Raw genomic sequence first — 25,637 nt, forward strand, 5'->3', positions numbered from 1 at the left:
TACTGTCAATAATTTAAGATGCTTTGCATCTTCAAGTGCTAAGATCCTTTTCCCACAACACCCAATTCTTGTTTCAATATTGCTCTTTTCATATCAATTACATGGAAGGTAATAGGAGGTCCACACATGGCACAACCTGTTTAAAAAACAGACCACAAAGGCCCTTTTGCTAACAGGATCTCCTTAGGTCAGCAGAGTGAGCAGCGATCTCCCCCCCCCGCAAGGTTTGTACTAGTCAAGCTATACAGAGAATGAAAAGTTTCAGAGTAACAGCCGTGTTAGTCTGTATTCGCAAAAAGAAAAGGAGTACTTGTGGCACTTTTGAGACTAACCAATTTGAGCATAAGCTTTCGTGAGCTACAGCTCACTTCATTGGATGCATCTGATGAAGTGAACTGTAGCTCACGAAAGCTTATGCTCAAATAAATTGGTTAGTCTCTAAGGTGCCACAAGTACTCCTTTTCTTTTTGCGAATACAGACTAACACGGCTGCTACTCTGAAACCTTAGTTTGTACAGTAACTCAGTTCTTCAAAATATGGATCTCTACCTGTATTCCACTGCTGGTATGCATGTGCTCCATGAGTCAAACACCAGAAGATTCTTGCCAGCTGCATCCATTGATCTGTGCTTGTGCCCTTTTCCTTCTCGTGCCATGAACTGAGAGCATAAGTGGTGGTACAGACTAACCCACTTCTACCACAAATAGCCCTAAGGTTTCACAGAGCGGAAGGAGGGCAGTTGTGGAACACAGATAGGAACCGCACACCTCGAAGAACTCCAATATATGTACACAAGGTAGGTAACATTCCTTCAAGTAATGGTTTGTGTGTGTAATTCCTGTGGATGACTAACAAGCAGTACTGATTGAGGAGGAGGGGTGAAGGAGATCTGCTGCACCACCGATCAGAGGACTGCTCTGCTGAAGGATGCATCGGATGAAGGAGCTTGCACCAGGATGTAATGTCTTGTAAAGGTGCTAACAGAGCCCCACATAGTCGGTTTACAGGTTTTGAGGAATGTCTTGAAGTGAACCTACTGATGCAGCCTCAGCTTTAGCGGAGTGAGTCCTCACACGATGGTGGAGAAAGGGCATCATTAAGTCAAAGAAGGACGCAGCCCAAAATCCATTTGGAAAGGGTCAGAGGAGATTATTTCCCCTCCCTTACATTCCACAAAGGATTTAAATAGCATTTTGCCCTTTGTAGGTAGAAAGCCAAGGTCCAACAGATGTCCAGAGTGAAGTCTCCTATCCTTCACTGGTGCCATGAGGCTTTGGAAAGAAAATAGATAAGTGAATCTTCTGATTTAGATGCAACTCAGATTACCCTGGAGGTGAATTTTTGATGTAAGCTCAGTGAAATTTTGTCTCTGTGGAAGAAAGTGTAAGGCAGATCAGCCATGAGAGCCCCCAGCTTATCTACTCCTCTGGTGGAGGTGATATCAACCAGAAAGGCAACCTTCATCAACAGATGAACATGATGCCAAGGGTTCAAACAGTCTTTGTTAATGCTGACAGGACTAGATTGAGGTCCCAGTCAGGGTAAGTTTTGTTATCAGAGGAAAGGTTCAAACACCAACACTATATTTTAGAAAACATTCTTCATCCCTCTGGTTTTCTCCAGAGGGTGACAGGTGTTGATAGGTGCTAAGTGCATCCACATGGAGCTAAGAGATACTTCCGAAGTCTTTAAGGAGAAAAGGTAGTTCAAAATGACACGGATGTTGGCATCCTCTGGGGTTATTAGACAAAGTTGGTGCCAAGCAGAAAACCCCTTCCCACTTTGCTCTGTAGCACTTTTATGGAATCCTTCCTACTATTGTTATGGACAGATTGTACTGCTTCTGAACGTGCCTTTTCTAGGTTTGTTGTCCATCCAAATACCAGGCTAATCAGGTGAGGGATGCTGAAGTAGGATGTCTGATCTTGCCTCTGTCCTTGGTCAACAGGTCTGGGAAGAGCTGAATATGGATACATGGGTATCCTGATATCTGATGAATGCTGGAAAACCAGAGTTGCCTGGGCCATCTGGGAGCAAATCAACATCACTGATATTCCATCACTGTTGCTTCATATTCCTCAGAACCTGAGGTAAAAGTGGAACATGTGGAAAGGTCTGTCAGTTGTCCTCCTCAGTTGGTCTTTAAATTGTCTGTAGTCAAGTGGTAACGATGTGGTCACAGGAACCACCTCGCCTGCACTTGAAAATTCCAACCCCATTTGAGCTGGTGGTTCCTCCTCTTCCCTCCATTAGTTCTTGAGATTCAGGAACGTCTCTGCAAAGGGAGGGCTGTCTGGATTCCCTGTGGTACTGTTAGAATTCAGGATGTCACGTGTATGGATCCCAGTAAGGCCAATGTGAGGAGACAAAAGGGAATTGGGATGGTCTCCATGGAGTAGGGTACCACTGGTTCTGAGGTGCACAATCTCTCTTATGAGATCTGGACTATGCCCAAGAGACTCTGGATACTCTTTCTGGAATGACCCCTTGTCTCAGTGATGACACTGTCCCCCTAACATTCAACTCATCGGATGAGGTAGCAGATCCAAAATCCATGGGCGGTGCTGCTGATCCTGGGATTCTTACACCCCATCTCGTAGATGGTATTAGTGAGCGACACTCCCTTTCCTGCATGCCCTGGACCAGTGGTGCGGAGATCTCACTGCTCAGGATCTGTTCTGATAGCAACGGGGATTCCAGGTTAGTGAAGATGGCCATGTCCTCAGGGCAGCATACCTAGCCCTAGACTCAAGGGAGTGGGATGGGCTCCCTTCTTTTTGTGGTATTGAGAGCATCGGTCTCATTGCAGTCTTTGGTACCAATGACTCATTACAACTGTGTGATGGTATTGTCTGTGTAGGAGGTACCCACTTTTGTTTTTCTCTTGCCAGTGCCAGGGATGGCCCTGCTCCTACACATAGTGCTGGTTTCAGGGTGCTTTTGCCCAGAGCTGGGAGAATGGTACCACTCTCCTTGTGAGATCCTGACACTCCTGTACCAGTGCATGGCCTCTCACCCAACTTGGAAGTGGCTGATGAGGCCCTCTTTTTGGATGAGGACCTGGAAGGGGATTTCTCTCGTTTCTTGTGAGGGGGCCTCTGTTTGGAGGAATCCTTCACTCTACTCCTATCAAGCCCAGACCTGGAGGTCACAGTGCCAGGAAGGGGACTTCTCAGTACCTCTTTCTGATGTACAAGAGGGTCTGATGGACCAGAGTTGGGCCAAGGTCTCACACCAGGATCCATTCAGAATTTCCAAACCCTATACTTATGGGACCAACAGGCTCAGTCTGGGAAGGATCAACAAATGCTGCACTATGAGGGGATGGGGGTTTCCTCAAGGCCGTAGAGGCTCTTAAGGTGGTTGTCACTGACTAGGAAAGCCCAAAGGCAATTCATGAATCCCAAGATCTTGGGCATACTAGTCACCCTGTATGGGAGGACGGGTCTGGATAAAGGGAGACCTCCAACACACTAACTACTAAAACTATAAAAGCTATCTGAAATGTATTTAAAAGCTTTTTACAGGTAATTACAGTTAGACTCAGAAGAAGCTAGCTAGCACTGCAGACACCAAAGAGGTTCCATTTCAGACGGTAGGCAGCAGAAAGGAATTGGAGAGGTGGTTTGTTCCCACTGACTCTTATGCCCTCAGTCTGGAGATTGAGGAGAAGGGCCCAGGTTCAGAGCAATGAACAGTACTAGCAAGAGTCTTTCAGTCTCAGGTGCACAGAGCACATGCACACCCACAGTGGAACACACATAGGGACCATCACTTGAAGAATATTCTATCAGCTATCTGACACAACAGAATCTGACAGAAACTCACATGTATTATTTAATTTTGCCTATGCTGAGAGGGCACAACTGCATCATGAACATGTCAGAGATATTTTAGACCATATCCAGCATATGTTTTGGGGTTGCTGTATATTCTGTGAGTTGATTTATTGTATTTTTAAATAACTGACAGTCGTGCCTCGATTTCTGAGGCTGGATTTTTAAAATGACGAGGCACCTAATAAACAGAGGTCCACAGTGGTCAAGGAAAGAGTGCTAGAATCCTGTTAGCAACAATAGCAGCCAACAGCTGTGGATAGGGCCTTACGCACCTAAAGCTTTTGGCTAATTTTACCCAAAATAAGTCCTTTCAGAATATTATTTTGCTGAGGAAGACAGAGTTAGGCTTCCTCTTTTTAACTTGCTGCAACAGGATAGCTGTCAAACATTAAGTACATAACATGCCCTCCCTCAAACAGCTAAAAAGCATTTAAACTATGATTCACTTTCCCCTCAAATTTACAGTATGCTGCTAAACTTAAGGATGACTAGAGTCAGTTGCCCAGTTAGGTTGTAAGTATGGTCCATACCAGATACCTGGCACAGAACAATAAGTACAGCACCAGTTTAATTTTCAGCCCAGTGACTAGACATCTGAGGACATTATGGACACACACAAAAGAGAAAATAAAAAATAAAAATTAAACTTCAAAGACATTTCCATGGGAAGAAAAGTGTAAGGAATTGAAATCAGAAAATTAAAGACCAACAGAAGCTGTAATCCAAGTGTCAATGTGCTTCCTTGCCCAAGTTATTTTACCAGCTTAACTTTTATTTTTATTCATGTTCAAAAGATATACACCTCACACCTACTGACAAAAGGAGGAAAGCATGTTCAACATATTCCATGTTTGTTTATGCCTCTTGTAAATTGTGTTTTAAGGTGAGGGGGGAAAACACATTACAGTAGAAGCTGTGTTATCCATCACTTTACCAACCGGAAAGCTCTATAAACCAGCATTTCTGTTCTTCATTGAAAATCTGGTTTATAGTCCAGTTGGTGCGAGGCCAGCAGACTCCCTACCTGGCTCCGCGTGGCTCCCCGGAAGCAGCAACATGTCCCTGCTGTTCCTAGGCGGAGGAACGGCCACAAGGGGTTTGGAGTGCGGGAGAGGTTGAAGGGCACAGGCTCTAGGAGGGAGTTTGGGTGCGGGACGGGGCTCAGGACAGGGGGTTGGGGCACGGGAGGGGGTGCAGGCTGCTGGATCCAGGCAGCGCTCACCTCTGGCAGCTCCCCACAAGCAGCAACATGTCCCTGCTGCTCTTAGACAGAGGCTCTGCTAGGCGGCTCTGCGCACTGCCTCCGCCCCACCCAGAGCGCTTGCTCCGTAGGTCCCATTGGTCAGAAAATGCAGCCAATTGGAGCTGCGGGGCAGCACCTGCGGATGTAGGCAGTATGCAGAGTCACCTGGCTGCGCCTCCGACTAGGAGCGGCAGGGATGTCACCACTCGCAGGGAGCTGCCAGAGGTGAGTGCCGCCCGGATCCAGCCTCACAAACACCCCTTCCCGCACCCTAACCCCCAGCTCTGAGCCCGTTCCTGCATCCAAACTCCCTCCCTCTTAGTTAACCAGAATTTTTGACTTACCAACACCCCCCTTTTCCCCAACATGCTGGATAACAAAGCTTCTACTGTAGCAGGCTCAATTCTAAACTGATCATGCACTTGTATGGTACATCAAGTCTAATGTAGCACTTCAATTTCTGGGAAAGGAGTAAAGGCTTTGTTACTCACTGTTTCTTCTCATTCACTTCCCATGCTTCAAGTATTCGTTCCACTAATTGGCACTTAAGAAAAAGCTATTAAAAAAAAGTGTTTGCTTAGTGTTTCTAGAAGCGTTAAGTAGCACATATTAAGATAATTTCAAATAGAAGTAGCAATTAGTTTCAGAAAAAGATTAGATCACAACATGTTTTTTTAAATTCATACAACAATGCTCCAAGTGCATTAAGCCCTTTTCACTGTATTAAAGACCAAAATTCTTGAGATCAGCACCCTACAACTCCTATTTAGGCACCTAAATAAGTGTTCAGGTCCCTTTGCTCTCAACACAATCTGCTGACTGCTGAACATTTTTGAAAATCTGTCCCTAAGTGAACTATGAACTATATTCAGAAAATCTATTTTCATGTATGACAAAATAAATAATCCGGAACATCCAGATTACCCTAATTTTGGGTCCCAAATCATACGTTTACAAGCCTCCCACCAAACCAGAAAGGATTCTCTTCAGAGCTACTCAAATCCACTCTTAAGTTAAGGGGATTCCTCTTCAGACAGACCTAAGACACTAGCTGTCCCACACATCAGTCTCATCCTAGGGATGGATCAGCTACTGCTGCAGCCCTCCCAGCCCCTAGCAAACTGGAGAGCAATCTACCACACATCAACAAAACTATGCCTTCAGCATGGGTAGTCACTAAATCTTTTTTTTTTTTTTCTTCTTCTTTTTTTTTTTTTAATTCCATGCCTCTATTTAATAAGCCAAGGTTTAACTTCCACTAGAAAGAGAAAGGGCTACAGTAGTTAAGAACAAGGCTTACAATGTCAAGATGTACACAAAAGCAAAACTTACATGTTTCAGTAAGAGATTGTCCCCAATGGAGTCCTGATCTGTAATTGTGCCATTTTCTGTGCTCTCAAGGGGACTTGCAAGAATCAATGCAATACAGACTTCTACTTGAGTATGCAAGAAGTTATTCCATGTGTATTTAAAGAACATATCCTGCAAGACAAATTCAAAAGGATCTGATTACACACACTGGGGTCTTTTCACTGGACACAACAAGCAGCAGTGTAGTTCTAGAAAGTCAGACAGTAACTGGCAATCTCTTAAATACTTTAAAATTTTGTACATGTCATAGATAACAATTTATTGTTTTAGAAAGACAATCTACACACATTTGGCACCTAAATAGCAATTTTACAACCCACAATTGCCATATAATGTAGATTAGTACTGGTCAATTTATAGATAGGGAAATAGAAGGACAAAAGTTGAGTCAGAAAGACAACTCAGATGTCCATACTTCCAATCCTACCCTTTATTCCCTATAATACTTTAATATTTTTATGTTCAAGTACTGGCTACACAAAAAGGCATATAGTGAAAAAATATACATTTGAATGTTAATTTTTCTGTGTCTCTGATTTAGATCAGATTATGTTTCTTATATGGAAACAAGAAAAATGGCATCTGTCACTGGCAACATCCAGAATTATGAGACAGTTCTTAGAAATACTCAATGATCTGAAATTTTTTTAAATAAAATTTAGCAATGCCATTATAATGTGAGACAGACATGGCAACTTCCTGCAATATACCTGAAAAACGTTATTTAATTAAAATTAAGTAACTTGGAGTCCAAAGATACTCAGACTTTAAGGCCAGAAGGGACCATCATGATCATCTAGTCTGACCTCCGGCATACTGCAGACCACAGAACCTCACCCACCCGCTCTGGTAATAAACCCCTAACCTCTGGCTGAGTTACTGAAGTCTTCAAATCATGATTTAAAGACTTGAAGTTACAGAGAATCCACCATTTACATTATTTTAATCATACAAGCAACCTGTGCCCCATGATGCAGAGGAAGACAACACATCCCCAGGGTCTACCAATCTGACCCAGGACAAGATTCCTTCCTGACCCCAAATATGGGGAATCAGTTAGGCCTGGAGTATGTGGGTAAAACCCACCAGACACCCACCTGGGAAAGAAGTCTCTATAGTAACTCAGAGCCCTCCCAGTTTAATATCCCATCACCAGCCATTGGAGAGGTTTGCTACTAGCAGTCACAGATCAGCTATATGCCATTGTAGGCAGTCTCATACCATCCCCTCCATAAAAGTATCAAGCTCAGTCTGGACAACAGTCAGGTTTTTTTGCCCCCCACTGCTCCCCTTGGAAGGCTGCTCCAGAACTTTACTCCTCTGACAGTTAGAAACCTTTGTCTAATTTCAAGCCTAAGCTTGTTGATGGCCAGTTTATATCCATTTTTGTCAGGTCCACATTGGCGCTTAGCTTAAATAACTCCTCTCCCTCCCTGGTGTTTATCCCTCTGAAGTATATAGAGAAAGCAATCATATCTCCCCTCAGCCAAAGTCTTTGAGTCCCGTCTCATAAGGTAGGTTTTCCATTCCTCAGATCATCCTAGTAGCCCTTCTTTGCACCTGTTTGAATTAATCTCTCAAACATGGGAGACCAAAATTGTACACAGTATTCCAGATGAGGTCTCACCAGTGCTTTGTATAATAGTACTAACACTTCCCTGGGTCTACTGGAAATACCTCGCCTGATGGATCCTACACTGCATTAGACTTTCACGGCCGCAGCACATTGGCGGTTCACAGTCATCATAAGAACATAAAAGTGGCCATATTGGGTCAGACCAATGGTCTATCTAGCTCAGTATCCTGTCTTCCGACAGTGGCCAATGCCAGATGCTTCAGAGGGAATGAACAGAAGGAAGTAATCATCAAGTGATCCATCCCATCACGCATTCCCAACTTCTGGCAAACAAAGGCTAGGGACACCATCTCTGCTCATCATGCCTAATAGTCATTGATAGACATAAAGAACAGGAGTACTTGTGGCACCTTAGAGCCTAACAAATTTGAGCATAAGCTTTCGTGGGCTACAGCCCACTTCATCGGATGCATGCAGTGGAAAATACAGTAGGACGGTTTATACACACAGAGAACGTGAAACAATGGGCGTTACCATACGCACTATAACGAGAGTGATCAGTTAAGGTAAGCTATTACCAGCAGGAGAGGGGGAAAAAAACCGATCACCTTTTGTAGTGATAATCAAGATGGGCCATTTCCAGCTTGATCATCACTACAAAAGGTTGTTTTTTTCTCCCCCTCTCCTGCTGGTAATGGCTCACCTTAATTGATCACTCTCCTTATAGTGTGTATGGTAACGCCCATTGTTTCACGTTCTCTGTGTATATAAAATCGTCCTACTATATTTTCCACTGCATGCATCCGATGAAGTGGGCTGTAGCCCATGAAAGCTTATGCTCAAATAAATTTGTTAGGCTCTAAGGTGCCACAAGTACTCATTCTTTTTGCAGATACAGACTAACACGGCTGCTACGCTGAAACCTGTCATTGATAGACATACCCTCCATGAATTTACCTTGTCCTTTTTTGAACCCTGTTATAGTCTTTGCCTTCACAAGAGGCCTCTGGCAAAGGATTCCGCAGGCTGACATTGCATTGTGTGAAGAAATACTTGCTTTTGTTTGTTTTAAACCTGCTGCCTATTAATTTCATTTGGTAACCCCTAGTTCTTGCATTATGAGAAGGAGTAAATAACACTTCCTTATTTACTTTCTTCATACCAGTCACAGACCTCTATCATATTCCCCCTTCGTCAGCTCTCTTCCAAGCTGAAAAGTCCCAGCCTTATTCCTCTCTCCTCATATGGAAGCTGTTCCATATCCCTTATTTTTATTGCCTTTTTCTGTACCTTTTCCAATTCCAGTAGATCTTTTTTGAGATGGGGAAACCAATCTACATTCAGTATTCAAGAAGTGGGTGTACCATGGATTAATACAGAGGCAATATGATATTTTCTGTCTTATTATCTATTCCTTTCCTAATGATTCCCAACATTGTTAGCTTTGACTGCCACTGCACACTGAATAGGTGTTTTCAGTGAACTATCCACAATGACTCCAAGATCTCTTTCTTGAGTGGTAACAGCTAATTTAGACAGCATCATTTTATATGTATAGGTGGGATTATGTTTTCCAATGTGCATTACTTTGCATTTATCAACATTGAATTTCATCTGCCATTTTGTTGCCCAGTCACCCAGCTTTGAGAGATCCTTTTATAACTCTTCACAGTCTGCTTTAGACCTATTTTGAGTAATGGGTATCTGCAAATTTTGCCACCTCACTGTTTACCCCTTCTTCCAGATCATTTATGAATATGTTGAACAGGACTCGTCCCAGTACAGATCCCTGGAGAACACCGCTATTTACCTCTCTCCATTCTGAAAACTGACCATTTATTCCCACCACTTGCTTGCTATCTTTTAACCAGTTACTGATCCATAGAGGACCTTCCCTCTTATCCCATGACAGCTTACTTTGCTTAAGAGCCTTTGATGAGGGACTTGTCAAAGGCTTTCTGAAAATCCAAGTACACTATATTCACTGGATCACCCTTGTCCACATGCTTGTTGACCTCCTCAAAGAATTCTAGTAGATGGGTGAAGCATGATTTCCCTTTACAAAAACCATGTTGACTCTTCCCCAACAAAATCGTACTCATCTATGTGTCTGATAATTCTGTTCTGTAATACAGTTTCAACCAATTGGGCTTACCAGCCTTATCCTATGATGAACCTATACATCCAGGTCGTTCTCCTCCGCCGCTTCAACTGATAAGTCCCCAGCTTAGAGCAAAAACTGTTCTTGTTAGTCCCTTGTGCATGACTTTGCACTATTAAATTTCATCTTATTTCTATTACTCCAGTTTTTAAGGAAATCCAGATCTTCTTGTAGGACATTCTGGTCCTCCTCTGTACTGGCAATACCTCCCAACTTTGTGTCGTCTGCAAATTTTATTAGCACACTCCCACTTTTTGAGCCAAAAACGTTAAATAAGATTGGTCCCAAGACTGATCCCTGAGGAACTCCACTGGTAACCTCCCTCCAGCCTAACAGTTCACCTTCCAATATGACCCACTATAGTCTCCCCAATTATGTATTATTGTGGGCCAGGATTTTTTATAGCCTGGGGCAGGGGGTAAGGGAGAAGAGAATGTTATGTGAACCCTGGGAAGTGTTAAGAACTTTAAACAACTGTATGAAACAATGTGCCAGACAAGAATGGACTTTTAGGACATACAGCGTTAAGTGGTTCTCCTGGGAATCTCTAGGAGGACATGAATGTAAATTTCCCACATCCAGTTATGCAAAAAACCCAGACTTTTGAAGCTACTTCCTGAGGAGATGATCATTGTTTACGTGTTCCTGGAACCTGAAGATCAAAGACCCAAGCTGAATAAAGGAAAGACCAAACTATTCATCTGCACTTGCCAGGAATATATCACAGTGTAAGAAGGGGACTGTGCAGCCTGGAAAAACCCTAATCAGGAGGGAGTGGAGACCTGAGTCTCTGCCCAAGAGATATGACTGCAGAGGACACCTAGAGTGGGTGCCCTCAAGGGATCATGGAGAGTGAATACAGGTGCAGTTGCCCTAAACTGTGACATAATGTATCATTCAAAATGTCTTTAGGAAATAGCAACACACTTCCTTAAGGAGGTGTTATTAAAACTGGATGATTACTATGCACAGTAACTAAGCCTACCAAGAAATTTACGGTATTTCCCATTCCAAGTATAGGGAATACCATAGTAAACTTTGCATTGCAGCAAAATCATTTTAAAATGGCATCCACTGCAGAATATGAAGAACATTTATATGGCTTAGGTCTAATTTTATTTTACATCCTACACTAGTGCAACGTATTCTACAAACAGTATACCAAATATAAGATTACATAAAATGGAGGTATATGCAAAGCCAAGGAGGACAGAAATAATGGCAACTAATAAAATGGTTGAAGCATAAGAAGGAAATAAAAGTCAACCTGGAAAAAATGCAGGCTAGAATATAAGGGCAAACATACACATTCAGTGGGAGAATCTATGTGGCAAGAGGATTGTCAACTCGATACAGGTTTTCAAGTGCAATACAGTGGCGAAACAACCACAGGTTTGGCAGCATACAGAGAGGTACCACTTCAGACCAGGGAGATAACCAGTCCTTTTTGTCACTGATGGGACTGTACATAATGCACTATATACAGCTGACACATTTAAAAGGAATTAAAAACAAAAAAATTAAGGTCAGGACGGAATGACTCAGGAAGAAAGAATAAAAGCAAAGTAAGTTTACGTAGTTTGGCTGAAAGAATTTGAGGGTGGGGAGACAGCAAAGATAAGGTAGCAATCTAAATCTGTCTGTAGAGCATAAACACCAAGGAGCAAGAAAAACCAGGTCTAAAGAGTCTATAGAGGTCGAAAGAGTAAAAGATTAAGCAGAGCTGAGGAAAATTTTTGGTTACCGTCAGGAAGAGAGACTTTAATAAAATCCAGATGGTGAAATAGTCTCACAACGAAAGTGGTGAAAGCCTCACCACATGACTCACTGTAAAACACTCTATGGCACAATCTGCACTGACAAAACAAACAGATATTGTGATATCTTAACAGGGCTTTGCCATCTAATTTCTGTGATTTTATAAAAATGAAGAGGGTAGTTTGAGGCTCTTAACAGTGTAAGTAAATTATTCTTACCAATATAACTCCTATGCTGTTCAACTCCATAAGTTCCAAGTTCACATTGTTTGTGTTAGTCTGTAGAAGGCTGGATATCAACCTAATCACATTTAAACGAGTGTTTCCCACAGGTGGATCCAATACACCCCATGTTGTCTTCATAACACTTTTCTAGACAAAAAGAGTCCATGGGAATAATTTTTTTTTTAAAAAGTACACATTTCTTTCAAACCATTTCGGTGTTATCCACAAACAGAAAAATTTGACAAGAATCTTGTATGGCCAGTTTGGCAGCAGTAGCATGACATTATGTTTTGGGACAGCAAGTTTTAGTCCCATACGTTAACACTTATTTTCTAGCACTGTGGACTGGGAACAGAGAAGACAATTAGGCTGGGGGAAATAAAAAGATATGGAGTATACAAACTTAGTGGCATTATGGACACCTAAAGGAGCAGCATTCAGCCCCACGACAGACATTTACTGGTGAGAACAATGATTTAGGACACACTTTATCAAGCTCTAACTATTCAAGTCCAGGTGTGTCTAGTTAAGCAGTTTTTGTATTTATCCAGGCAAGAAAATTAGTAATTATTGTGGTAAATTTTCTAAAGTCAGAAGAGAGAAATAAACTTTAGTGCAGACTTCAGAATAATTATGTTTTCTTTAGTGAAGAGAATGTTGTAAAAGCCTAATGGTCCCTACTGCTGCCATATAAATGCCAGCATACTTACACAGGAATTTCGATACCAGATCAGACCAGTGGTTTGTGTACTCCATCCTGTCTGACAGTGGTCAATACCAGCTGCTTCCAAGGAAGGCAAACGCTCATAGTGGACAGTTATGCAATAAACAGCAAACAGAGATTAGGAAGAAGTGTCCCCATCTTTTAGTGGTTCAGTTGTGCACTGAATGGAGATTTTATATCCTTTCTAAGAAAGCATCCTCCCTACCTACTACAAATACAGTATGGATATTCTCATTATCCTTCAAATTCTACACTCCTGACCACAATTATATCTTAGTACAATGAGTTCTGCATGTTTCCTTAAAGTGAATTTTTCATTTTTATATCTGTAGCCTTTCAATTTCACCAGATGTCCCTGGTGATCTACAACTGATCTACCTTCTCTCCTGTCTTTTTATAGGCCTCATATCCTCTTATGCATATCTCTAAAGTGAGCTTTCCCAATCTTTTCCACAGTGTATATGGAAGCTTTGTCACGCCCCCCATGATACATCCTTCTTCTGGACCACTTATTTCTGCTTTATTTTGGTGTGTCATACCAAAGCATGCTCCTTTCCAAAGAAAGGAAAGGATATTTTCTTGCATTTTAGTGCAATTGCTTTTTCTCTATTTTGCTTAATTAAACAAAGTCAAATAATTGAAAATATGAACACCAATACATTACAGGGATATTTGATCACCATATCAATAATGAATAGCCAAACTATAAGTGGCTCAGAGAAAGGCTTATGAACTGTGTGTTACACTAAAATGTACTTTTTAGCTTTCATTAAACTGGTTTCTGAATAAAAACAGTTACTAACCTTTCTGTAACCACTGTTCAAGATGCATGGCTCATGTCCATTCCACATTAGGTGTGCACACACCACGTTCACCACTGCTGAAGATTTTTCCCTCGGTGGCATTTGTCAAGGCAACTAGCACCCTCCGGTGGCGTGAGCTCATGTGCCTGTATAAAGGAGCCTGGACAGTCCCACACCCTCTCTTAGTTCCTTCTTGCCAGCTAACTCAGACAGAGGGGCAGGAGGTTGTGGAACGGACATGAGGAACACATCTCGAAGAACAAGAGTTACGGAAAGTTTAGTAATTGTTTTTTCTTCGAGTGCTTCCTCATGTCCATTTCACGTTAGGTGACAAGTGGTACCTAAAGGGATGGGCTCGGAGTTCATGGACATGCGGACTGCAACACTGCTCTGCCAAACCTGGCATCATCTCTGGCCTGCTGGGTGATAGCGAAGTGGATGGAGAAGGTATGAACGGACAAGCCGGTCGCTGAACTGCAGAGGTCTTGGACCAGGACATGGGCCAGAAACGCTGCTGATGAAGCCTGAGCCCTTGTCTAACGGACGATCAAAATGGCAAGAGGTTGGACTACCACAGGATCCAGGGAGGGAATACTGGAGGCCAGGGAGACCGTGAGGAAAAGACAGTTACCTCTTCCTTAACTGTTGTTTTTCGAGATGTGTTGTTCATGTCCATTCCATATTAGGTGTGTGCTCTCGCCACATGCACCAGTGCCAAAAGTTTTTTCCCTCAGTGGTATCCGTATGGTACTGGCTCTGGAGCCCCCTAGAACGGTGCGCACATGCCGCGGTATAAGGGGCACTGCCGGCTCTCGCCACCCTCAGTTCCTTATTGCCGGAAACTCTGACAGTGGGGAAGGAAGGAGGGTTATGGAATGGACATGAGCAACAAATCTCGAACACCACCAGTTATGGAAAAGGCCAATTATTTTCTTCTTGGAGTGCTTGCTCATGTCCATTCCATATGAGGTGACTCCCAAGCAGTACCCCTGGAAGAGGGTAGGAGTTCACGGACATGTAGATTGCAACATAGATCGGCTGAACCCAGCGTCATCTCTGGCCTTCTGGGTGATGGCACAGCGTGCCATGAACGTGTGAACTGAAGACCACGTTGCAGCTCTGCAAATGCCCTGAATAGGGACGTGCTCCAAGAAGGCCGCTGAGGACGCCTGAGCTTTGGTCGAGTGGGTCCCCACAATCGGCGGTGATCCAGCTGGAAATCCTCTGCGACGACACCAGAAGGCCCTTCATCCTGTCCGTTGTCATGAAGAAGAGCTGGGTCGACCTGCAGAAGGGCTTGGTACGCTCCAGATAAAACACCAGGGCACGTCTGATATCCAGGGCATACAGCTTCCTTTCTTCACTAGTGGTGTGCAGCTTGGGAGAAAACCCATGAGGAAGATGTCCTGGTTAACCTAGGAGGAAGACACCACCTTTGGCAGAAAGGCCATATGAGGTTGCAGTTGAACTTTGTCCTTGTGGAACACCATATATGGCAGCTCCGATGTCAGGGCTTTAAGCTCCAACACTCATCTGGCGGATGTTATGGCCACAAGGAAAGTGACCTTCCATGACAGGTAGGAGAGGGAACAGGAGTCCATAGGCTCAAAGGGCAGGCCTGTAAGCCTAGAAAGAACCAAGTTAAGGTCCCACTGTAGGACGGGCTCGGGCCGGTGGGAAGAGTCTCTCGAGGCCTCTCAGGAATCGAGCTGACGTGTTGTGTGAGAACACCCGTCTGACCTTGGATCAGAGGGTGGAAAGCAGAGATAGCTGCAAGATGTACTCTGATGGAAGAGAGGGCCAGCCCCTAGTTCTTAAAATGGAGCAGGTAATATAAGATAGATTGTATGGAGGAGCAAGTTGGGCAAATGTTACACTCAGACGCACAGTGGGAAAACCTCATCCACTTGGCCAGGTAGGTCGCTCTAGTGGAAGGCTTCCTGCTCTCCAGGAGGATTTGCTGGACCTCATTAGAGCAGGCCTACTCTTCCAAGTTCAACCACACAGCATCCACGCTGTGAGGTGGAGGGGGGCGAGGCTGGTGTGTAGGAGATGCCTGTGATCCTTTGAGAGCAGATCCAGTTGGTCGGGAAGGGGCCAGGGAGTGGTCACCATCAAGTCTATAAGTGTGCCGAACTAATGTTGACGCAGCCACACTGGGGCGATCATGATGATCTGGGCCTTGTCCCTCTTGGATCTTTGACAGGGCTCTATTGGTGAGAGGGATTGGTGGGAACGGGTACATCACACCTCCTGACCATGACAGGAGGAAGGAGTCTGAGAGGGAGTCCTCGCCCAGACCCTGCAGGGAACAGAAGTGATGGCTTTTCCTGTTCTGTCTGGTGGTGAACAGGTCCACTTGGGGAGTTCCCCACCTCTGGAAGAGCATCCAGGCTACCTCCGGATGGAGCGACCACTCGTGGTGAGAGGAAAAGGACCTGCTTAGGCAATCTGCCAGCGTGTTCCCGACACCGGGGAGGTGACAGGCCTCCAGGTGGATTATATGCTCAATGCAGAAATGCCTCAGTTGGAGGGCCTCTTGACAGAAAGCAGATGAGCGTGCTCCGCATTGCCTGTTGATGTAGAACATCAAGGCCATATTGTCCATCAACACTCTCACCACCTTGCCTGCCAGGTGCGGCAGAAAGACCCTGCAGGCCAACTGTACCACTCTGAGTTCCTTGATATTTACATGCAACACTATCTCCTCCAGGGACCACATGCACTGGGTCTGGAGATCGCCAAGATGCGCTCCCCAACCTAGGTCCGAGGCGTCCAATATCAGCTCAATGGAGTGACAAGGGCTGTTGAATGGAACTCCTTCCAGGACTACCTTGGGGTCAGTCCACCATTGCAGCAAGGCAAGTATCACCAGTGAGATGGTAACAACCTTTTTCAGGTGATCTCTGTACTGGGAATAGACCATCACCAGCCACTGCTGTAAGGGTTGCATCCAGAGCCTGGCATGGTGGACGACGTACATACATGCTGCCTAATGTCCAGCAGGCGCAGGCAAACCCTGGCCTTGGTCAGGGGAAATGAGGAGACTCCCGCAATGAGGTCCACCAATGCTTGGAACCTTTCCTGTGGCAGAAATGCTCTGGCACAGGTGGAGCTGAGCACCGCTCCAATGAACTCTATCCTCTGCACCAGAACTAACGTAGACTTTTTGCTGTTTACCAGAAGACCCAGGGATCGGCATGTGGCCTGCTGCACCCCTTTGGACTTGGGACCTGGATCAACCTTTGACCAGCCAGTGGTTGAGGTACAGGTATATCTGGATACCCCGACACCTGAGGTAAGCCGCTACTACCGACATGCTGTTGGTAAACACCCTCGGTGCTGTTGCTAGGCCAAAAGGGAGGACCGCAAAATGGTCGTGGGCCAATCCCACCGTGAAGTGTAGAAAATGCCTATGTGCTTGGATGATTGCTATATGAAAATACTGGTCCTTCAAATCGTGGGCGGCATTCCAGTCTCCCAGATCCAGGGAAGGGATGATGGAGGCCAGGGAGACCATGTGGAACTTCAAACTTCTTTAGTTATTTGTTGAGGTCTCGCAGGTCCAGGATGGGCCATAGACCGCCTTTGGGATTAAGAAGTACCGGGAACAGAAACTCTTGTTCCTGTACTCGTGAGGAACCTCTTCCACTGTACCCAGCTGCAGCAACCCTTCTACCTCCAGCACGAGGAGATTCTCGTGAGAGGGGTCCCTGAAGAGGGACAGGGAAGGGAGTGGGGGCAGAAACTGGAAGGTATAACCCTGCGCCACTGTACTGAGGACCCAGGGGTCCAAAGTTATAGTAGTCCATGCCGGGAGGAAAAAAGAAAGGGTTGGAGAAATACAGGAAAGATAGATCCAGGGTATAGTTTGGTAGGTCACTCTTGGGCGCACCCTCAAAACGCCCACTTGCTGCCCTGCTTATTGCAGGTCGAGCCCGACTGAGCGAAGGTGGGTGGCTTGGGCGGCGTTTGTAGCCCCTGCTCTTTGGGGGGGGGGGGGGGGGGGGGGCTCCTGCCGGGGTTGGCTCCCTTGGCCCTGAGCTGGGTGCGGTTTGAACCACTTAAGGGCTGGACGAGGACGTACAGCCACCTAGACTTTTCAGGGTGGGGCGGGAGTCCTTTAGCTCATGCAGCTTACTGTCCATCTGTTCTGCAAACAAGGCCTGGCTGTTGAAGGGGAGGTCCTGCATTGACTGCTGAGCCTCTGTCAACAGGCCAAAGAGGAGCAGCCAGGATGCCAGCTACATGGAGACGGCTGAGGCCATGGTGCGAGCTGCAGAGCCCGCCGCATTCGAAGATGCCTGGAGGACCACCCTGGCCAGAGCTGTGCCCTCCTGGAGGATTGCCCGGAATTCCTTCCTGGGCCCTTCAGTAAGCAAAACCTCACACTTGGCCATGGCCTGCCACATGTTGTAATCGTAGCGGCGGTGAAGGAGGGTAGACAACCACCAAGCCAATGGGAGCCTGGAAGACAAACTTTTTGCCCAAACAGATCCAGTCTCTATTTTTGGGTGTGAGTCCAGGTTGCCCCTGCCTCTCCCTTTGATTAACCGCCACAACTACAACAACTACGACAGAGTTTTGAGCCAGGTGGTGTAGAGATACTTGATGTCAAGTCGCCCGGCACGGGTCTTGGCTCTCCTCCAGCCCTGTCCTTTCCCTTATGGGAAGTGAGGGATCTTCCCCTCGTGGTTCTCTTTGGCTTCTTGGTCAGAACCAGGGAGGAAGATTGGTGCTGGTTGAAGACACCAAGATCCAGTGGGATGTAGGAGAGATATTGGCAGTGGCCCTTTGGCTCTGCACAGGATTCCACCTCTAACTCTGAGGACTCTTCAGGAGACCATGGGGGAGCAGTACCCTTCATTTCCATCAACCAGTGCTGGAGCAGAGACATCTTTGCCGACAACAGAAGGGCCAGTTTTCCTCTGGTCCAGTACCGAAGGGGCCTTGGTGCTGCATATGAGCTCGGGGCAACATGCTCCATTCTGTTCGACACACTCATCAAAGCCAGTAGTTGTCCCATCAGGGTCAGCAGAAGCTGGCCACTGCAAAGGTCTCAAGGTTGGAAGCACTGCGATCCCGCTGGCACCATGAGGTCCCCCTGGCATTGGCAGATGGGGCCCTTCACTGGACTCAACGGCACCTGCGAGCAGGATGGAGTCGATGGTGCTGCTAGCAGAACGGGTGGAGGAGTGGTCTGACATGAGTCACACTCCCCATGTTTGTCCTTCCTCAGTACTGAGTAGTATCCTCTCTCGGACAAGTTTCTTGTGCTTCTCTCTCAGTACTGGACAGGAGGAATGGTGCTGAGAAACACGCAGTGCCAGAGGGCACTTTACATTGAAGCCGAGGCACTGAGTTCAACTGGCTTGCCTCTGATGCAGGTCTAAGTGTGACTTCCATTAGGACAGCTCTTAGTCTAGCCTCCCTGTCCTTTTTTGTATAAGACTTGAAGTGGCGGCAGATTTGGCAATGCTCTTATATGTGAGCTTCTTCCAGACATTTAGAGTGTGGGTTGCCCACAAGCACAGGCTTGCCGCAGGAGGCACAGAGTTTGAAGCCCAGAGACCAGGGCATGCCCAGCAGCAGAAGAAGCCCCTCTACACTAAGCAGGGGAGGGGGGCCTCACTGTATACAGTAATATTATCTACACTACTACTAGAAATTAAAACGGAAGATAACTAAACTAGAGAACAAAAAAACCACTGAATGAACGCCTTGCCGAAGCAACAGAAGGTGTTCCAGTGACCATCCTGGGCGTTAAGAAGAAACTGAGATGGTGTGGGGGACTGGGCCCTTTATAGTGGTCCATGAGCGCGTGGCACCAGAGGGCGCTAGAGCCATCCTGATGGATACCACTAAGGGAAAAAAATCTCTGGCGACGGTGCACACACCCCTAATGTGGAATGGACATGAGCAAGAACTCTAAGAAAAACTATTATTTTTAAAGCCTTTATCACTAAATGACAGACTGTAATCGGTCTCCATTTTCATTTGGTACAGTTACAGATTCCACTTACTTTCGGGGGCTCAAGTAGTAGCTCATGGAAGGATGCAAGTCGTGCTTTTATGGCTTCCTAAAACACTTTTGTTGACTGAATATGTTGAATGGCTCATGCCTGGAGGACAGATCTCTCTATGACCTTTCAAATCTAAATATACAAGAAAAGTTTGATGATTATATTGCAGGATTAGTTACAATATTAACTCAAATTAGACACAATCTTAACATAGCACCAGCTCTGTAAACCTATAACTAGAAAAAGACTATACACAAAGGGGTAAATCTAGAGTAGCGGTTCTCAAACTGTGGGTCAGGACCCGAAAGTGGGGTCACAACCCCGTTTTAAGGGGGTTGCCAGGGCAGGCTTAGACTTGCTGCAGCCTGAGGCCAAAGCTGAAGCCCGAGCCCCACCACCTGGGGCTGAAGCCAAAGCCAGAGAGCTTCAGTCCTGGGCAGTGGGACTCAGGTTACAGGCCCCCTGCCTGTGGCTGAAGCTCTTGGGCTGCAGCTTTCCCACCTGGGGCAATGGGGCTCAGGCAGGCTCAGTTTTCGGTCCCCCCTCCTGAGGGTTTGTCTGGTCACTTCCTGCTATATGGAGTTGGCAACACTGATTAAATAGCAAGTCGCCATTAATCCCTAGGAAATGCGTTGTGCCAAACAGTACAAGTTTTAAAAGCATGTAAGGCTTGGCCTACACTTAAAAATTAGATCAACCTAGCGACATAGATCAGGGATGTGAAAAATTTCATGCACTGAGTGACAGTTAGGTCAATCTAACTCCTGGCACAGATGTGGCTAGGTCAGGGGTGGACAAACACATCTGGGTATGGAAATCGTATGGCGGGCCATGAATGCTCATGAAACTGGAGGTCAGGGTGTGGGACAGGGTGAGGGCTCTGGCGGGGGTGTGGGCTCTGGGGTGCGGCTGGGGATGAGTGGTTTGGGGTGCAGGAGGGTGCTCCAGGCTGGACTGAGGGGTTCAGATGGGGGACGGGGATCAGCGCTGGGGGGACTGGGGGTGCGGAGGAGGTCAGGGGTGCAGGCTCCAGGCAGCGCTTACCTCAAGCAACTCCCGGAAGCAGCGGCATGTTCCCCCTCCAGCTCCTATGCGGACCTGCAAAGCTGGCGCTTGGGGTGGGGCAGCATGCGTAGCCCCCAGCTACCCTATGGTAGGAGCCAGAGGGGGGGATATTCCGCAGCTTCCAGGAGCTGCTTGAGGTAAGCACTGCTGGGAGCGTGCAGATTAAAAAGGTCTGACAGGCCAGATGCGGCCCGAGGGCAGTAGTTCGCCCATCCCTGGGCTAGGTCGATGAGGAGTTAGAATTCTTAACTTAGGTCCATTTAAGATTGTGGTGTAGATATGCCTTAAGTCCCCAATGACTTTCACTGACAATCACTTATGCTTCTATGTCACTTTAAAAATATTTAGAAGCATGTGTGTTTCTTCACAGCTTAAAGTTTTGAGATGCAATGTATGCCTGCAGCACGACAGCTGTAAATTGTAATGTCACGAGTCCAATTCAAAGCAGATCTGCTGCCAACTTAAACCCTGTGCCTCTGGCAGAGGACTCCACTTAAACAAACAAAAAATTCAAACACTGAAAGAGGCAAGTATGAACAGAAAGATAGGGAAGTGATCAAGGAGTGTGCATCATCTTCCTCCTGTTTCAGTTCTACAAAAATGAACAGACTGATACAGAAAAAGTTCTAGTCTCCTGAAGACTAGGTTGCAGATAATGTTTTGGGGGTCAAAATAGGCCCATGGACTGGACCCGACCCCGACAGATATGAAGGACCGCAACTGTTAGCATCACCTAAGAGCAGAAGCTGAAACACAAGGAAAGCAAGACCAGACAGAAATGGCTTGTGGTCTAACAGTTGTAGGGGACACTCAGATGGGAGCCATCACCAGCTATCAAGACAAAGCTGTGAAATGTAGGAACACATCAAACATTTAATATCATGTTTTTCATAGAATCTGAGACTCTTGAGACAAACCACAACTGAGAACAGTTATGTGCTCAAACACTTATAATTCCACCACTGTAGTATCTAAACAGAAGCTGACTGATATGAAAGCCAGCATAAAGGATTTCAAAAACTGAGAAATAAAGCTGGTATTTAAGGATGCAATTTAAAAAAGTTTATATGGCTACATTTTTACATTAGATCAAGAGAACCCTTCCAGGTGGGAAGCTGGCAGACACCTGTTGGGGGGTGGAGGTGGGGAGTGTATAATATATCCTGCAGTGTCATGGAAAGATGCAAGTCATGCCACCTCTACAAAGGTAAATTCAGCAGCAGCACAAATCTCACAAAGGAAGTGATCACAGAGGGGTGAAATGTCTTGACGTTTGGTCGCCTTGTTCTCAAGTAAGGTCAGTAATATTTGGATTGCACTGACTATTGCAGATTCATTTTTCTCTTTTATGAAAAATATTTGATAGTAGCTGTTCTATAATTTCTTTGCCTTAGAGAGAAAACATCAATAGTCTTAGACATACTTTTGTATTTTTAAAAAGTTGTATTTATACAGAGACAGAGAGCTACAGTGTTTCTTTGTAAAAATGCTGGATCAAGAGTTGGGTGGGTGGTTCAGAGCCATTTTCACATTTTTCCCTTCCTCCTCCCAATATCAAGCTGGTGTTCCTTCATCATCTATTTCTGACAGTTATTAGCCCATCAGCAGCAGATTTAAATGTTTTTAAATCCAGGCTTCTGTAAGTGCCAGCATAATGCACAACTATCAGACAAGACCCACCATTCATAAAAGGTGTGTGATATGAAATTAAATATCCAGCTTCGCTCACTCTTCATATAATTTAGTAGTGGTAGCCGTGTTAGTCGAGATCAGCAAAAAAACAACGAGGAGTATCTGTGGCACCCTAGAGATTAACAATATTTATGGGCATAAGCTTTCGTGGGCTAAAAACACCACTTCGTTGGATGCATGCCAGTGGAAATGCATAGGAGATATATATACACAGTGAACTGTGAAAAAAATGGGGTGTTGCCATACCAACTGTAATAAGAGACCAATTAATTAAGTCGGGCTATTATCAGCAGGAGAGAAAAAAACCGTTTGTAGTGATAATCAATATAGCCCATTGCAAACAGTTAACAAGAAGGCAAGAGTAACAGTAGGGGGGAAAAAAATAGCATGGGGAAATAGTTTTTACTTTGTGTAATGACACCATCCACTCCAGTCTTTATTCAAGCCTCATTTTAATGGTGTCCAGTTTTGCAAATTAATTCCAGTTTCTGCAGTTTCTTGCTGGAGTCCGTTTTTTGAAGTTTTTTTTTGTTGGAAAATTGTGACTTTTAGGTCTTGAATTGAGGTGACCAGGGACGCTGAAGTGTTCTTCTCGACTGGTTTTTTGAATGTTATAATTCTTGACATCTGATTGTGTCCATTTATTCTTTACGTAGAGACTGTCCAGTCTGACCAATGTACATGGCAGAGGGGCATTGCTGGCACATGATGGCATTTCTTGTTATATCACATTGGTAGATGTGCAGGTGAACGAGCCTCTGATGATGCAGGCTAAAGTGGATTAGGTCCTATGATGGTGTCCCTTGAATAGATATGTGGACAGAGTTGGCAACGGGGTTCGCTGCAAGAATAGATTCCTGGGTTAGTGTTTTTGTTGTGTGGCTCCTGGTGAGTATTTGCTCAGGTTTGGGGAGCTGTCTGTAAGTGAGGACTGGCCTGTCTCCCAAGATTTGTGAGAGCGATGGGTCATCCTTCAGGATAGGTTGTAGATCCTTGATGACGCGTTGGAGATGGTTTTATGTTGGGGGCTGAAGGTGAGTGGCTAGTGGCGTTCTGTTCCTTTCTTTGTTGGGGCCTGTCCTGGAGTAGGTGATTTCTAGGTGTTCTGGCTCTGTCAATCTGTTTCTTCACTTCAGCAGGTGAGCTACTGTACTTTTTACGAATGCTTGATAGAGATCCTGTAGGTGTTTGTCTCTGAGGGATTGGAGCAATGCGGCTGTATTGTAGAGCTTGGCTGTAGACAAGGGATCATGTGATGTGGTCTGGATGAAAGCGGCTCAGTAGGTGTTCTGGTATAGGATGGTGTTTATGTGGCCATTGTTAGTAGCACTGTAGCACCCAGGACGTGGATCTCTGTTGTGTGGACTGGTCCCAGGCTGAGGTTGTGGTGGAATTCCTCAAGGGCTTCTTTTCCATGGGTCCTAGTATGAAGAAGATGTCATCAATGTAGCGTAAGTAAAGTAGGGGCGTTAGGGGACGAGAGCTGAGGAAGCACTGAGAGGAAGCTTGATGGCTTGAATAAAGACTGGGAGCGGATGGGTCATTACACATAGTAAAAACTATTTCCCCATGCTAATTCCAACCCCCCCTCCACTACTGTTACTCACACCTTCTTGTCAACTGTTTGAAATGGGCTATCCTGATTATCACTGTAAAAGGTTTTTTTTCTCCTGCTGATAATAGCCCACCTTAATTAATTGGTCTTTTTACAGTTGGTATGGCAACACCCATTTTTTCGGGGGGTGTTGGGGGGGTGTGATCTTCCCTACTTGTTTTCCACTGCATGCACTGAACAAAGTGGGTGTTAGCCCACGAAAGCTTATGCCCACGTAAATTTGTTAGTCTCTAAGGTGTCACAAGTACTCCTCTTTTTTTCATAAATTTAGTTACTTCACAAAACACCCATACATTTTGTTGGCTGCACATAATGGGAAAGTAATTCTTGTTATTTCCAAAAGGTTTCAAATAACTAAAAATAAATGCCACCATTCAGAGATACAAGGCAAATAAATCGGAAGTTAAACTGTCCAACATACTTTTCTAGAGTTGCAAGCAGCGGGTCTGGTTCTGAACTGTTCTGTACTTGTAACATCTGGTCTCTGCTCAGGCGAATAATTTCACAGAGCGACTGTGATGCATTTGAATGCCTCTGAAAAAGAAAATGTTTTTGTTGTAAGAGCAGTATAGGACTACACATTATCTAAAGAATACTTCTCATCCCAGAAATTATGAAGCTGTGCACAAAAAACCAGGACCAAATGCCAAGCAATCTGTGTTATTTTATATGGGAAGGTAAAGTTTTTTTCAAACACATTTCTAAACATCAAATGCCTTTAGACAGGACTCCATTCCACTGCCACCAAGATGGCAGAATAGCACTGCTAGGGGACTCCTGCCATCCTATCTCATCCCCTCAAGAATTTCAGGGGCCAGACCCTGATGCAGATCTGATAATATGTACTAATTCCATAAATAAGCGAAGTCAATACTGACATTAAAGTCCTATTTCTGATTACATTATTGCTTTAAGATTTTCTGTTACCTAAGACAGGCCGACTAGAATCATAACTTCTTGTAACAGCAATAATTAATAAGCTAAACAGTTGGATCTTGACAAGCACAACACAGTACTTACATCTTCATCTTGAGACGGATGTACAATTTCTACAAGCCGCTGGATAATTCTCTCCTCATTTAACCACTGTAAAAAAATTTAGTGATATTGAATAAAAAGGCAGTATTTTTCCGTTAAATTAGAGAAACATACAAAGCATAACCTGAGCATGTTGAAGGTCATCTATCACAATTTCTTTAGTAGCATTCTTATTCTTCAAATTAATATTTTTGTATAATAAATTCTAAATTTTCAGAGTAGATACCAAGAGTAGGATAGAAATGTGTAGTGCCAGTGACGACTGCTGGCCTACTATAATCTTTTGTGGAAAGCAATTAAATACAATTTATGAAAAAGGCATTCTATTTGCTTTGAGACAAGTGGCATCACACTTGACATTTTGCATTATAACTAAATAATGAACAACAATGTTGAGGCGTACTGGCTCCATATCTTCCAAGTTTTCTTCCTTATTTTCTCAACTTACAGGGAAAGAACTCTTTTCTGTGGGAAAAATACATTACCATACTGGACCTGAAGAAA

The 25,637-nt window shown here is 44.9% G+C and overlaps 1 protein-coding gene across 1 annotated transcript in view; it reads right to left on the reverse strand.

The window, feature by feature from the left end:
• Window positions 1–25,637, reverse strand: part of PPP6R3 (protein phosphatase 6 regulatory subunit 3) — a 100,998-nt gene that overhangs the window by 46,170 nt on the left and 29,191 nt on the right. Inside the window, 11 exon segments of the mRNA XM_037899523.2 lie at window positions 5,575–5,639; window positions 6,416–6,565; window positions 12,168–12,320; window positions 19,724–19,780; window positions 19,782–19,846; window positions 21,888–21,903; window positions 22,070–22,135; window positions 22,137–22,171; window position 22,592; window positions 24,513–24,629; window positions 25,116–25,181. Of these exon segments, the coding sequence (XP_037755451.1) occupies window positions 5,575–5,639; window positions 6,416–6,565; window positions 12,168–12,320; window positions 19,724–19,780; window positions 19,782–19,846; window positions 21,888–21,903; window positions 22,070–22,135; window positions 22,137–22,171; window position 22,592; window positions 24,513–24,629; window positions 25,116–25,181 (791 nt within the window).

This window comes from Chelonia mydas, chromosome 6, assembly GCF_015237465.2.
Source record: "Chelonia mydas isolate rCheMyd1 chromosome 6, rCheMyd1.pri.v2, whole genome shotgun sequence".
Lineage (NCBI taxonomy): Eukaryota > Metazoa > Chordata > Testudines > Cheloniidae > Chelonia > Chelonia mydas.